The 16,297-nt window shown below is 42.4% G+C and overlaps 1 protein-coding gene across 2 annotated transcripts in view; it reads right to left on the minus strand.

Moving 5' to 3' along the window:
* Positions 1-16,297, minus strand: part of CGNL1 (cingulin like 1) — a 202,334-nt gene that overhangs the window by 116,808 nt on the left and 69,229 nt on the right. For both annotated transcript variants that reach the window (XM_075345733.1, XM_075345735.1), the window contains exon 2: positions 13,157-14,717. In XM_075345733.1, the coding sequence (XP_075201848.1) occupies positions 13,157-14,698 (1,542 nt within the window). In that variant the 5' untranslated portion in view covers positions 14,699-14,717. The remainder of the gene's footprint in view (positions 1-13,156; positions 14,718-16,297) is intronic.

Raw genomic sequence — 16,297 nt, forward strand, 5'->3', positions numbered from 1 at the left:
GCGGGAGAGGAAACAAACATATTTAGCACTAATGACATTTCAGAGGGTAGTGGTCAAGGACTGTCTACTGCACGATTACCAGATTGTATGGAAGGCTTTGTGCCTGCTATAGGTGGATGTACGTTAGCAACTTCATTTTGTGCCACTAGTAAAAGTCCATCTAGGCTACGATCACTTCCAGTTAGATCTGTTGAAGTGCTTGCTGAGCACGAAACGGCCGTCATCTGCTGTCCTGGACGTCTGTTTTTCCCTTCCCCCATGAATTTGATGTAACTTGCTGCAATAAAGGTATTTTTAGGCTGTTGCTCAGAGTGCCCGGCTTTCTTGTTTTTTTTCTGTGGACTATACTGTTTTCTGGCAGGAGCACTGCCTGTTGAGCATTAGCCACTGTTATACCTAAAGCCCGCTACACACGCTTCACTATATCTCACAATCAGTCGTTGGGGTCAAGTTGTAAGTGACGCACATCCGGCATCGTTTGTTAGGTATCTGCGTGTGACATCTACGTGCGATCAGGATTGAACGCAAAACCGTTGATCGCAAACACATCGTATCTTTGTCTAGAATTGAGCGTTTTGTTGCACGAACCTAGTCAATTTTAACGTGTGACATCCCTCATACGATTTTGGTGTCTGATGCTATGTGCGCAGGTGTGCGCTCTGCACCGCAGCTTAAAAAGTGTCTCACTGTAACCAATCATAGGCGCCGGTGGGCGGGTAAAAGCAGGGAATACGAGATTGTTTAATGGGCGGCCGGCTTTTTCAAAATAGTAAAATCCGCCGGAGCAGTGTGAATGCCGTGCAGCGCCGGAGATCAGGGATCGGTGAGTATGAGAGAGGGCTGCTCAATCCAGTTACTCAGGAGTTTAGCGGTCACCGGTGAGCCCTTCACTGGTGACCGCTAATCAGGACGCGGCACAGACAGAGCCGGGATGACAATGAAGACGGGTGAAGTTCACCCGAGTTCATTCTGACAGTGCGGCTCTGTCTGTGTCTGCTGTCATCTGCCATTCAGCTCTGCTACATGGCTGTCTGTGTCTGCTGTCAGCGGCCATGTAGCAGAGCTGAATGGCAGATGACATGGTAAAAACGCATCCCTACACATTACACACGCTTGTCAAGTCAATAAATAAAAAAAAAAAAAAAAAAAAAGGTGCCCAATGCATACGTCACAGAACACATGATCTAAAGGATCGCACACAAAATTGATCAATTTAACAGACTACTAACGCACGTGTGACAGCAAATGAACGACCTACGTGCAATCTCATAAGATCCCGTATGCAACCTGGGCGTGTCACATCGCAAATGCGATTGTACAACTAATTGCAACGTGTAAAGCAGGCTTAAGTAAGCGGCTCCTCCAGAGACGCTGATACACAGCGCCGCAGCCTGATTTCTGGAGCGGTCAGTGATTAGTGCCCAGTGTTCACGGCTTCTTCAGTGCTGTTTACCATCACTTCCTAGCTTATCTTTTTTAAAAAAGGAGAAGAAAATTTGTTTTACTCAAATTTTGCCCAATTTTAGATAAAAGTTTTCTAGCTGATGCATTTTTCAGCAGTCACTGAAAAAAATGAAACTGAATAAAAAATTAAACTGGATATAATAGGTGTGGGCCATAATCTTCACAACAGAGGATGTCCTGGATGTCCCTTATTTATACGGGAAAGTGATACTTTACCCTTTATTTGCATCCTGTTTTCAGGATCAACTCCCATTATTATTTTTATTTTTTGAAAACCTGGAAGAGTTCTGAAAAACGTACAAAATATTTACCACCAAGACACTTCTGAAGCCATAAAACATTTGCTCTCTAATTCACTGAAGGATGATCGTCACTCAAATTAATGCGTTTGAACAGCATCAGAATTCGTTCTTGTATCAGTGTTGAGGTCATATCGATGAGACAGATCGAAAAAATGTTTCAAACCAAAACATTTCTCTACTCTGTTCTCCAAATGACTTAAGGGGCCATTTAGGCCTCTTCAGAAGTCGACCATAGAGAAATTTCACACACATTAGTAACCCAAGAAGTAAAAAAATAGTTTCCTCCCAAAATGAACACATTTTAAATTGAAGCCTAGCTTCAGAAGCAAACAAGTTAGTTTTCCAGGGCAAGTTGTTGGCAATCCGTGTAACGCAGACTAGTCGTGTCCACCAGGGCAAAAGGTCTCCACTTTGTCTTAAAGAGGTAGACAGCTGCAGTGAGAAAGTTTAGGCTCATTGGCTACTTGGTCCAACAGCTGAGAACTTATTTGTTTTACAAGGTAATTCTATTTTTCTACGTAACTAAAGTTTATTAAGGAAGAAGAGGTGTCCGGCACTCACGTGTGTAAAACAATCCTTTATTCTTGATATAATGAAATCCAAACAAACATGGATAAAAGCTCCTTCTTACGCGTTTCGAGCATACATGGTGCTCTTAATCGCAGAATGACATGGACCTAATACGTATACATTTTATAAAATATACACAGCCAACAGAATTTAAATGTGTGAACCATATAATAAAAAAACGGGGCCACAACATATGAGTAAACAATTTAAACCTCTGATGATCAAAACAACAGCATTAATATAAATGACGTACAAAAAAATGCAAATTAGTGTACACATTAACACATGAATTGTTTTACATGACACATGCACTTACAGTATATCACAAGTGAGTACACCCCTCAAATTTTTGTAACCATTTTATTAAATTTTTCATGGTACAACCCTGTAGATACTACACTTTAATACAATGTAAAGCAGTCAGTGTACAACTTGTATAAGAGTGTAAATTTGGTGTGCCCTCTAAATAACTAAACACACAGCTCTGGCGCCCCTGAGGCTTCTGTCGCTACAAAGGTGCTGCACCTCATCCAGAGGTGTGGTATCCCATCCTAGGGTAAAAAAGGGGTCATCCACCGGTTCACATGACACATGCACACAGACTCATTACAACACTCCACTAAACCGTGGTTAGGGCCTAGTACAGCTGGACCTGTACAGTGGCTAGCACCGTCCCCGAAGTCAGTCTGGGGGTGGAGCTTAGTGGGTGAGGTGTCTGAGGTGAGAGGGCGGGACGTAAGTTAACAGTGTCAGAGGCTAGCGGTTGAGAGGGGTGGTGAGGAGACCACCGGAGTGTAGAGACCCAGGGGTCCTGCTTGACCCAGTTGACACAGAAGAAGGTATCCTAGAAACATGGGAGTGTGGAAGGCACCTGTGGGCATGCTCCACAGAACACTGGGTGGAAGGATCTGGCCGAAAAACAGGGACCCGGTACCTAGACTAAAAGAAAACTAACATACTCTTTAGTAACACCGGGGGCCTGGGTGGCTACAAGCATCCAGGGCTGAAAATCAGCACACGAATCCGCTGGAAGGGGGCCACAGAGGATCAGATGGCCAAGCAGGCAGAAAACCCGTTGAAAATAGGCGTCCTCTGGCTCAGGGCACTGTGTGTTGAGGCGCGGGACAAGAGGGCGAGAGTCAGCAAAGTAGAAAAGAGGGCGAGAGTTAGCAAAGTAGAAACGACCAGGAAAGGCACATCTGAGGGGTGCACCAGTATTGACCTCTCAGCTGCCCGGGATTGGCGGGAGCTCATCACGGTGGATCCCATACTGCGGGTGATTGCCGGCTTACTGTACAACTGTGGAACTGGTACCATGAGTAAAGACTTTGACTGCAACCCCCAGTGTCATCTACGTCCTTCCCGTGCCCTCTCACCCTCTCATGATCCCCGGGCTTCAAGCTCTACTTCTGGGGAGCAATATCACCTCAGCTGCATCATGATCATCTGCCCCAAGGAATACACAGCGCAATGCCACAGGTGGCGTCACAAACTTTTAAACTACAACTCCCATCATCACAATCATCATCCCTTTATTATTAAAAGACACCACCAGGGTCACGGAACCGGGCCACACCGCTGTGACATCACCGGACTAGTCTGGCCCAGTAACGAGTATCCCCCCCGGCCCTGGAGCTGGGTGTGTCACAGCCATTAATGTCAAAACAGCTGACAAGAAAAGGGAGTACACACCTAATTGAAAATGGCCAAATTGTGCTCAAAGTGTTAACATTTTGTGTGGCCACCATTATATTCATACACTGCGTTAACTCTCTTGGGCATGGAATTCACAGAAGCCACTGGAATCCTGTTCCATCCTCCATGATGACATCATGAAACTTGTGGATGTTGGAGACCTTGCGCTAATCCACCTTCCATTTTGAGGATAACGCAAAAATGCAGGGTTTAGGCCTGGAGAGATGCTTGGCCAGTCTGGCACCTTTACCCTCAGTTGCTTTAGCAAGGCAGTGGTCATCTTAATGGTGTTTGGGGGTCGTAATGTTGGAATACTGCCTTGTGGCTCAGTTTCCCAAAGGAGGAGTCTAAATAATTATGTTACAGTACATATTGGCATTCATGGTTCACTCAATGAACTGTAGCTCCCCCCAGCTGGCAGCACTCCTGCAAGCCCAAACCATGACACTCCCTCCACTATACTATACTGTAGAAAAAACACACTTGTCTTTGTACTCCTCACCTGGTTGCCGACACACACACTTAATACCATCTGAACCAAATTAGTTTATCTTAGGGGTGCTTCACACACAGCGAGCTCGCTGCCGAGATCGCTGCTGAGTCACGCTTTTTGTGACGCAGCAGTGACCTCATTAGCGATCTCGCTGTGTGTGACACTGAGCAGCGATCTGGCCCCTGCTGCGAGATCGCTGCTCGTTACACACAGCCCTGGTTCGTTTTCTTCAAAGCCGCTCTCCCGCTGTGACACACAGATCGCTGTGTGTGACAGCGAGAGAGCGACAAATGAAGCGAGCAGGGAGCAGGAGCCGGCATCTGACAGCTGAGGTAAGCTGTATCCAAGATAAACATCGGGTAACCAAGGTGGTTACCCGATATTTACCTTAGTTACGAGCCTCTGCAGCTCTCACGCTGCCTGTGCTGCCGGCTCCGGCTCTCTGCACATGTAGCTGCTGTACACATCGGGTTAATTAACCCGATGTGTACAGCAGCTAGGAGAGCAAGGAGCCAGCGCTAAGCAGTGTGCGCGGCTCCCTGCTCTCTGCACATGTAGTTGCATTACACATCGGGTTAATTAACCCGATGTGTACTGTAGCTATGGTAGGAGAGCAAGGAGCCAGCGCTCCCTGCTCCCTGCACACACAGCTGTGCGCTGGTAACTAATGTAAACATCGGGTAACCATACCCGATGTTTACCTTAGTTACCAGTCTCCGCAGCTTCCAGACGGCAGCTCCGTGCAAGCGCAGCGTCGCTTGCACGTCGCTGCTGGCTGGGGGCTGTTCACTGGTCGCTGGTGAGATCTGCCTGTTTGACAGCTCACCAGCGACCATGTAGCGATGCAGCAGCGATCCTGACCAGGTCAGATCGCTGGTCGGATCGCTGCTGCATCGCTAAGTGTGAAGGTACCCCAAGTCTCATCAGACCAAAGGGATTGGTTCCAGAAATTCAAGGCTTTAGTCTGCTTGTCTTCAGCAAACTGTTTTAGGGCATTCTTGTGCTTCATCTTTAGAAGAGGCTTTCTTCTGGGACGACAGCCAAGCAAATCAACTTTATGCAATGTGCGGCATATGGTCTCAGCATTTACAGGCTGAACCCCTCACTCCTTTAACCTCTGCAGCAATGTTTGGAGCACTCATACATCTATTTTGAAAAGACAACCTCTGTATATGACGCTGACCACGTGCACTCATCTTCTTTGGTCTACCAGGACTGTACTGAGTAAACCTGTCTTGTGAATACATGTGGTCTTTGCCACTATGCTGCAGCTCAGTTTCAGGGTGTGTTAACATCTTCTTATAGGCTCATCTTGATAAAGAATGACCATCAACTTTTTTAGAATATTAGATATATCAAAAAAATCGTTGTTATAGTCAGAAACCCCCCCCCCCAAAAAAAACTTGGTTCTTGAAAGTATTACGATATGATACGATACCATAATTTCCCACGGGATCAATAAAGTGTATCAAAGCAGCACAACTTAAATCATAACATGAATTACATAATTGACAAGACAGTAGAGTCGACAGAAGAACATTATACATTAGATTAGGACATACACAGCGGATGAACTGAAAGTAGAAAAAAATAAAGTAGACATTCACCTTGAGGATTTAACACTAAAGTTATTGTTGTACATTCCCATAGCAGTTGGCACAAATTATTTCCTATATTTTTCCTTCTTACACCTCAGAAGGATTAGCCGGTTGCTGAAGGTGCTCTTCTGTCTCATGAATAGCTCATATAATGGATGTGCATTATTATTCATAATCGCCATACACTTTTTCAGAGTTCTTCTCTCCACTACCTCCTCAAAAGAGTCCAGATTGCAGCAAACAGCGGAGCTTGCCTTCTTGATAAGCTTATTCAGCTTATTAGCATCAGAGACGCGCACACTACTACCCCAGCATATGAGTGCAAAAAAGATGGCACTTGCCATTACAGACTGGTAGAACATTTCTAACATTTTGCTACACACATTAAAAGATCTCAGTTTCCTTAGGAAATACAATCTGCTCATCCCCTTCTTGTAGACCATCTCTGAGTGGCATCTCCAGTCCAGTTTGCTATCAAGGTGGACCCCCAAATATTTGTAACTCTCCACCTGCTCTACCTCCTGACCAGCAATAGTGATCGGTAAACATTCAATCTTTCTCCTGCTATAGTTGACTACCAACTCCTTAGTTTTCTTAACATTTAGTTGTAGATAGTTACCATGGCACCAATCCACAAAATTTGACACCACCCTTCTATATTCCTCATCCCCCTGGTCCCTCCGAGTACATCCAACAACCACGGAGTCATCCGAGAATTTTTGAAGGTGGCAAAAATCAGAATTATTCTGAAAGTCTGATGTATACATTATATTTATTTTGGTATTGCAAAATATAAGAGCGATCTTTTTGATCTACAATTTGTTTTGCTCTTGTGACAGACCAAATTGGCTACTCAGGTAGGGAAAGGTGATGTTCCAAAATATGGCACTCTAAGATAATCAGTAGATTTGGAACAATTACATTTAATTTGTGTAAAGTCCTCAACTGGAATAACATGGTTAGGGTGATCTGAAGTTGCGAACAATGTAGTTTTACTAGTAGTACAGTTGCGAAAAGAGTTATTAAGTATGGTTTCTGTATTAATATCACTCAAAATATGTAAATCCACGTAATTTCTAAGGCAGAGTGGGGGAAAAAATAAAGGATAAATAAAGACAGAATTGAAAGAACAATTGAAGTCTGTCATGGCCGCCACATCTCTGGACCAGATGATGAGCAAATCGTCAATGTAATGCCCATGCCAGACAATATGAGAAAGAAAAGATTAACTAGAACTGTATAAATACTTGTTTTCCCACCATGCCATATACATGTTAGCTAACTATTGACTAGGAAATGTAGCCCAAATCGAAGCGCCAGACTTTTGAAGGTAAAACGAAGAATCAAAAAGTTAAAAAAAAAAAAAAAAAAAAAAAATAATACTTGACCAAAAAGGAAATAGCAAGAAAATAATACAAAATTGTAAGTTCAATGTGTACTCCGTGTAGGTATGAAAAAAACATTTAATTGCTACCATTGCAAAATCCTGGAGGTATGGAGGTGTGACGCCCCAGGGCTGTGGGGTACTCGGTCCCGGGCGTGTGGTGCGCAGGGGGAACAGTCGTGGTCGCAGCCGATGCCCGTTCCGTAATCCAGGGGGGGGGGGACGACGCTCCGATAAAAGGAGTGAAAAAGAAAAGAAAAGAAAAGTTTTTGACTACACAACTTGCGGTGTGGCCAGGTTATTGAAGCTGCCGATGAAGGGTCCTGCTGAGACTGGTGGGGTAATGCAGCTTAGGTGTTTTGGGCCCTCCGCAAGCAGGGCTAGGCCCCAGCATTGGATGATGAGGGGGCTACAGTAGGGGACAGTAAGTATGTGTACGGAGGCGAGAAGGAAACAGTCCACACCAGTATTGCAGTTTCAACTTGCCTTTTTACTTTGGCTTGGTACCTGGACCCGCTGGTACCGGTTCCAGATATTCCCACTCCCCGTGTTCTCCATGCCAGCTGTGACCTGGGGTAGCGGTCCTCCGTGCACACTTGTTTGCATTGGGCTCCCGTGGCTTAGAGCTTCTGGGGAACCCCTCCATTTCAGTCTTGGTCCTATTGCAGGCAGCCTGGACTATTTAATAGGTGGACATCTGTCCCTGATCTCAGGTCCCCTCTTTGCTGCTGATGTTTCAGACTGTTTGGTTGGTGAGGGACCCTGGAGATCCCCTCACCTGGAAGATTTAATAGTTGACCATAAAGTATCCCGCTGTCCTAGGGTCTGCACCCCGCCTTGTGCCGAGTCCTGTGAGCCTTGGTTCCGTACTTCCACAGGCGCTCCGCGTTTCCTGGAGTCCTATACTTCCACGGGTGACCCATGGTTCCTGGAGTCCCAGGTCCTTACTCCACAGTCCTGCTCTCCTTTACAGCGTCCCGTTCTTACTTTACTTTACACCTTTCTTTCTTTACTTCACTCCTCACTCTCTCACTCCTAACTCTCGTCAATCCTTCACTTCCAACTCTCTTCTTCACTTCCTCCCACCAACTTCCCAACTGACCACTGGTCCCTCCCCTTGCTGGGTCTCTCCTTACAGATTGGCTGGCAATTAGCCAATAAGTGCCCATCCCTTTTACCTGTTGCTAGGCAGTCTCCCAGTCTGAAATTGGGGTTATGTATGTGGCCTGAGGGTGCTGGTGTGTTGACTGGCACGGATATTCCAGGTTTTGGGTTTCTAAAGGTTACATTTTGTGGCACCTGATACCTCAGGGGTGCTACAGAGGCATACAGTGAGCAGACATCAGATGTGATATTATCATGACTATTTTAGGCGAGTAATGTATGAATGGACACCACCATTCATACATTACTCGCCTAAAATAGTCATGATAATATCACATCTGATGTCTGCTCACTGTATGCCTCTGTAGCACACCTGAAGTATCAGGTGCCACAAAATGTACCCTTGGAAACCCAAAACCCGGAGGTGACATCGGATACATTCAGAGGCTGGAGAAGGCTATTCACCCATTTGCATAAGTTCTCATTAAAAGATTCTATTTCAAAATATATTGGACAAAAGATTGGGAGCAATAACCTCTATGTATTTCCGGAAGGGAATGAAAAATATCAATGGTCGGATGTTCCATCATTATATATTTCGACTAACACAAAGAATAAAGCTGTCTAATCAATTTTACTACACGGTGAATGGCACAAAAACAAAAAAATCCTTAATTTCTTGTTTTTATTCATTGGAATACCTTTTATACGACCTTTTATGTGGGCTAGAATAGAACCAGTTCAGACTATGAGATTAGGAAGTGCCGGCAATTTTTCTAGTTTGTAATATGGAGTCATGTCCTTTGTCTGTGCACTCCTCCCAGTTACTTCAGGTGTTTTTAATTTCCTTTTGCAGGTTCTATTCTAGCCCATATAAAAGTTCAGTTTGGACAAGAGAGGCATACAAATTAGAGTAAGACCCAGATGAGAGTTACACCTTGATGTTGGTATCTCGGCACAAGTAAATTTGGCCACTTTTATTTGCTAAGTAACTCATTTTTTTCAAAAAAATATTTTCATGTTTTCTTGGCAGTAATGCGTGTTCACATTCCAATGTTTACCATATACATTCTTGTTTTTACTCCTTCCCTTTACTTGAGTGCAACTGCTATTTTGGATACAAATGTACAACTCTTACAGTTTGAGAGTTCTACTTTTTTTTTATATATACTAATAGGGTCTCAATTTGTTGTCGTTAAGATCTCTGTTGTCTGCGGTCACTGAATGGATATTTTATTTATTTGTTTACTACCACAGGAGAAAAAAAAAATCTGGTTAGGCCATGTGACAATCAGATGGTTACATGGCTGAAAACAGTTACTTGAATGTTCCCCTATGTTACCATCACTTTGGCTTGGTTTTCATTTGTTGGAACAATGGAAGTTTCCATTAAGTGACTAAGGACAAATCTTGGAAATCACAAGGAATTTAAAGGGAACCTGTCATCAGAAATTTAGCTATAAAGCTAAAAGTTTCCCCCTCTGCAGCTCCTGGGCTGCATTCTAGGAAGCTTCCTATAGTTTTTGTGGCCCCTTTTATTCCAAAATAAATACTTTACAAACTTGTACCTTTTCGTATGCAAATTTCTTAAATCTTCCATGGGGGCGGGCTGCCTGATGTACGTTGCTGTCCTCCTGCCGATTTACGCCGCCCCCGAACGCTGAATTTCAAACCTCAGGATGCCGCCCCTGGGCGCCCGTGGTCCCGCGCATGCGCTGTGCTACTGTAGCGGTGCCGTGCACTGTGTGCACGTGTGACCGCTAGTGACACTTTGCGTGGCACGAGGTTATGGGCGGCGCTGTGAGTGTCATCAGCAAGTGCCGCCCATAACCTCGTGACCACACTTTCCCCTCTTCCTCCAGCGTTCTGCGCAAATGCTCGCTGGCCAGATGACCGGACGTCACCTCCTTCCCATCCTGCTCAGCAGCAGGAAATAGATGGGAGGAGCGGACGGAGCAGTCGTTGCCCGCGCAAAAGCGTCACCAGCGGTCACACGTGCACGCAGTGCACGGCACCGCTACAGTAGCACAGCGCATGCGCGGGACCACGGGCGCCCAGGGGCGGCGTCCTGAGGTTTGAAATTCAGCGTTCGGGGGCGGCGTAAGTTGGCAGGAGGACAGCAACGTAGCCCGCCCCCATGGAAGATTTAAGAAATTTGCATACGAAAAGGTACAAGTTTGTAAAGTATTTATTTTGGAATAAAAGGGACCACAAAAACTATAGGAAGCTTCCTAGAATGCAGCCCAGGGGCTGCAGAGGGGGGAACTTTTAGCTTTATAGCTAAATTTCTGATGACAGGTTCACTTTAAAAGATTCAAATTGTATCCACCATACAATTTTTTTTTCTTTAAAAAAAAAAAAAAAATAAAAGACAACAAAACACAAACAATATCTAACACATACTAATTTAATAGTTTAAAAAAAAGTGATGTGGATTAACAACCTAAAACTGAATATAGGGCTTTAGAACATTTGTATGAAGATACATTTTTCCCATTGCTATCCAAATAACCATTGCGGTCCAAATAACATTACTAACTACAGTAACACAATAGCATCATAAGACAACACAACATCCTAAATATTTGTCCCACTTCTAAAGAAAGTAGCTAGAAAAGCCTTTATTCTACCCAGCTGGCATATTGCCCTCTAGTAGTAGTCATTGGGCAGACTACATGCAACAAAGTGATTAATGAGATTGACAAGGCCTTTATTAAAATGATTGGGGTCACAGCAGAAGCTCAAGATTTCTATAACAGCCGAATTTATCAAATTTCATTGTGAAAGGGCACTATGAAGCTCATGTTATTGACTGTTAGGTGGCCGTACTTCAACTTTTGGAAAGGAGCCATCCTAGCGATCTGTTCTCTCAACCCAAGCCATAAAACACTTTCCTTATGTACTTCAGGCTAAGATAGTGGCTCTTTGTAAAAATACAAGTAGCAAGAAAAAAAAAATATCAGCTCATTTGAATTAGAAGGAATATATGACCATCCATGGAACGGAAAATGTACATTTAGATTGTTTTGTACAGTTAACAGATCACACATCAGTATTACTGTAGAGATAAAATAAAAGGTAAAATAAGCTAGACTAATAAATTAGTCTGGTTATTGGGTTTGCTTCCTGCATATTTTGTAGCCAGATGCCACCAACCAATTCCAAATGCTGTATGCTTTCATCAGCAGGAGCAAGCTCCATGTTCTCCCTGTTTAAGCAGTCACAGACCCTTCCAAATAAGATACAGAGGGCACATAATGGCTGTCACAAACCAGATCCTCTCAAAATCGGCCACTCTTAGGCCCTATTCACACATCAGTATTTGGATGCCACAACCAAAAGTGTCTCCAAAACATAGAACAGGTGGAAATCTTTCTTGTTTTTTGCTGTAAGTTCCACTCCTGGCTTTGGGAAGGAAACAACAAAGTAAACATACTGACGTGTGCAGGAGACCTTAACATAGAGCACTGCAGCGCGCAACATAGAACAGAAGGTATAGGAAGCGGTATGTATGCAGCTTTGTGCCTAAACTGGTACCTAGCGGGATTATGATCAAGGAGGAGCAAGAATCCTCACTGAAACTACAGGGATAGGAAAGGGATAGCTGAATGCTTTGTATCTAGAGTGGATGTAAGGGTCTTTTCATGATGATCGAAGAAGTAGATGGTCTGAACTTACAAAAGGGGACACAATCAATAGCGGAAATGGAAGGAACAGCAGAAAATCTCAGGGTGAAGTCTATTTTAATTACTTCAAAAGTGTAGGGGTGAGACAAAATCTCAATTAACATGAAAGTCTAGGCTCCTACATCTACAGTGGCAAACTTTTTGTTATTTTCAGGGGATCAGGAATATTGTGCCTGGCTGCCAAATTTAGAGCTGGCTTGTAGGCACAGCTAAGGTTTTTCTAAGCATGCATTTAGCAACACAGAAATGATGTACTTTTAATGGAGATATTTTTTAAAATTAAAGGGAACCTGTCAGTTCAGATAAAGCTATTGCAGATGGGGGTTAATTTTAAGGATAATAAAGTTATGAAGGTGCCCAATACGGAAAGTGCGGTACCCATGAGAAAATTAACTTTATTTCTCCTGGGAGCCGCCAGCTTTCAGTTGTACAGGTGTGAACTCCCCAACACAAACTGACAGCCTGCTCAGTAGTGAATCAGTGTAGAGTCGGCTGTCAGGGTGGGCTTACAGTCGCTGCTCACAGTATAGTGAGCAATGACTGGCCGCACCAGTATCACTGTATAAAAAGCTGGCAGCTCTTGGGAGGAAATGTTAGTTTTCTCCCAGGAAGCGCACTCTTAATACAGCAGCTATGCACCTACATAACTCTCTTAACATGCAGATTAACCCTATATCTCCAGGTTAGTAGCATTATATGACCTAATAGGTTCCCTTTATCCTTGGTGATTCAGTCTGTACTACCTGCAGACTATTTCTGACATATATAATGCTGGGCTTTCCTTTCACATACATTTTTTTCAAGCTAAACTCCAAATATCCTAAATCCATTATCCATTAAATGTAAATATTAGTACTAACCTGTGCACTTTGACCTGAACTGTGTGCATTCACCTTTCTGTTTCTTTCTTCATCCGATAGGACAGTAATTCTGTTTTGTAATTTTAGTGTGGATGTAATTGTTGTAAGATCCCCATTACTTCTGCTTTGTCGTGGTAGTGCGGCTGAATCGGTTTGATCCACAGAAGTTAATCTGTTATTCTGTGTGTCCTTTCGATAAGGTAGAGAACTGTAGCTTTGCCTATGGACACTTTCAGATGGTGCAGTTGGGCTGGCAAGGCTTCCAGTGGTGTTTTGTCTTTTGAAGGGCAGTTTATAATTTTGTGTATGTGATTTCTGTTGACAAATCTGTGATGGTCTCAATAAATGTTCATTGGATTTTCCCAAATTTTTACTGAACTCATTTAGATAAGTTGTATTGCCTTGAAGGCCAAAGGGTAATGCACTATCAACACTTCTTGCCCTTTTTCTGTCCTCTGGATTAATCCTATTCCGCTTGGCTGATCTGCCTCTTCTCTGAACAGGAATATTTGAATCAAATTTTTCAATTAACTCATCAACTCCAGGAATACAGCCAGTGTCAATATCACGACCAGTTCCAGGTATAAAAGGTATATATCTCCGGTTTTCATGTCGGTTAACATTATCAGCATAGATGGCATCTTCTTGCTCTTCTATCCAGAATTTTTGCAAAGAATTAGAAGAGTTTGGAGTTGTTGAGGAACACGAAGACCTACGTGATCGAGATCCCTCAAGGATCGGGCCAGCAGAATCTTGTCTTCTAAACTGGAGAACATCTGGTCTGGTCTTTCTAGATTCAGTAATGGTTATAGAACTTGTACTGTATGGTGAGCAGTTACTGGAAGTAAAAGACTCGGAAGTACAATTATCACTAGTACTACTTAAAATACTAGAATTATCCAGTGGAGATTTCTTGTGGTTTTCTTGCTTGGTCGACAAGTCCTCGCCATCGACCATGTTTGCTGATAAACCTTTTACAGCTGAATCTTTATGTAGAGATGAAAAAGGCATATAATTTTTCTTGTTTTCTTTTTCTGTTGGAGATAATGTTATTGTGCTTGTAGAATGCTTAGAATTGTCCATGTTCAATGAGTGTCCATTTGGGTCATATGGTTTTAAAAGCTCAGGATGTCTTTGAAAATTTAACATGTTTGTTTTAAGGGGTCCATCTTTAAATTCCGAAGTCCCATTACCTGAACGTCCGTAGCTGACTTTATTTGAAGAATTAATAACTGGTTTGTATGGATTTTCTGGGAAATCTTCGTTCTTTACGGAATTTTGACTGATGTTAGAATTCAGTACTATTCTGCTTTGAGCAAGACAATCTGTTTCAGACATAGATGCATTATGTGAAGCATGCCCTTCTTTATTATTTAGAACAATAAATGGATGGCCATCAATGCCTTGGACTCTAATGCTTACTCCATAGGAACCATCTGTTGCATTTTTGGAATTTCTTACTTTTCTTCTCTTGTCTTCATTATTTTTGCTTAAAAGTGCAGGATCTTTTGGACGATATTTAGAATCAAAAAGGGGATCCATAATTTTGTCTTGTTACCACCTTTAAAAGAAAAGTAAATTAATTAAAATTTTGAGATTTGCATATATCCAGAAGAGATTACTAGTTTCTGGGATTTGAATACACTATAAAATTAACAGATCAATATTAGATCGATGGGGGGCTGAGACCCGACAAGCCCACTGATCAGTGGTTACCAACTCAAACACCAGCCAGATGTTACGTCCTACTCTCTCTTAAATGCAGCCTGCTAAGATGCAATATTTCCATCAAAGGGAACAGTTGAGTAGTTATCCGTGGCAACCAATAGAGGCTCTTCTTTACTTTTTAAAAGTTGGTCTGAATGAGAAGTAGAATTCAATTTTTTGATCAAAACTGCTATTTTTCTGATATATCCCCCAATGTTTCTCAGTATGCCCGAGTTAGAAAAATGAAGAAAAAATGCTGTGCTCTGAGTCTTAACTCCTTCTCCAACATAGAAGTGAATTCCTCATTCACCTTCTAGCCTGAAGTCAATCTGAGACTGAAATGAGCACATGGCAGACTCTACGCACACATACCAGTGTCACTGAAAATCATTTACCTAACCGGTTTGCAGAACTCGCCATACTAGAAACCAGCTGCAGACTGTTGTGTAAATGCTCTGTAGGATAGAATGTGTAGGTGTGTCCACGCGCTTCTATCAAGATTACTGTTCGTGCAATCATCTACAAGACAGGCAAAAGAATTTATTTGGGAGTCAAATTGTGGTTTACTCTTGGCAAGCAGCTGTCCACTGAATGAAGGGAGTAGACCATGGACAGCACTTCCCTCAGGAAAGTTGATAACTCAGCAAATGTTTCCAGTTGCTAAGTACCATGTATACACATCACTTTATCAGCTCCCATCCATTCCAGCAGTGGGAGAACAGCCCCCGTAAACTCTGCAACAGTGGAAGCCAATAACACTGCAAAATGTTATACTTGTACTACGAGATATGCACAGCTGTACATCTATGCAATATATTTTATATATATATATATATATATATATATATATATATATATATATATATATATATATATATATATGATATATATGATATATATATATATATATATATATATATATATATCATATATATATCATATATATATATATATATATATATCTGGCACAAATTAAGAGACCACTGCAAAATTGTCAGTTTTCTGATTGTTCTCTTTATAGGTATATTTTTGAGTAAAACGTAAAATTGTTTTTTTTATTCTATAAACTACTGACAACATGTCTCCAAATTTCCAAGCAATACATTTTGTATTTATTTTCTGAAAATGAAAAATGGTCAAAATAACAAAACAGTACATTGCTTTCAGACCTCAAATAATGCAAAGAAAACAAGTTCAAAATAATTTAGAAATAACAATACTAATAATGTTTTAACTCGGGAAGAGTTCAGAAATCAATATTTTGTGGAATAACCATGATTTTTAATCACAGCTTTCATGCGTCTTGGCATGCTTTCCACCAGTCTTTCACACTGTTTTTGGGTGACCTTATGCCACTCCTGGTGCAAAAATTTAATAAGCAGTTCTTTGTTTGATGGCTTGTGACTATCCATCTTCCTCTTGATTACATTCCAG

Source organism: Anomaloglossus baeobatrachus, chromosome 4 (genome assembly GCF_048569485.1).
Source record: "Anomaloglossus baeobatrachus isolate aAnoBae1 chromosome 4, aAnoBae1.hap1, whole genome shotgun sequence".
NCBI classification, from domain to species: domain Eukaryota; kingdom Metazoa; phylum Chordata; class Amphibia; order Anura; family Aromobatidae; genus Anomaloglossus; species Anomaloglossus baeobatrachus.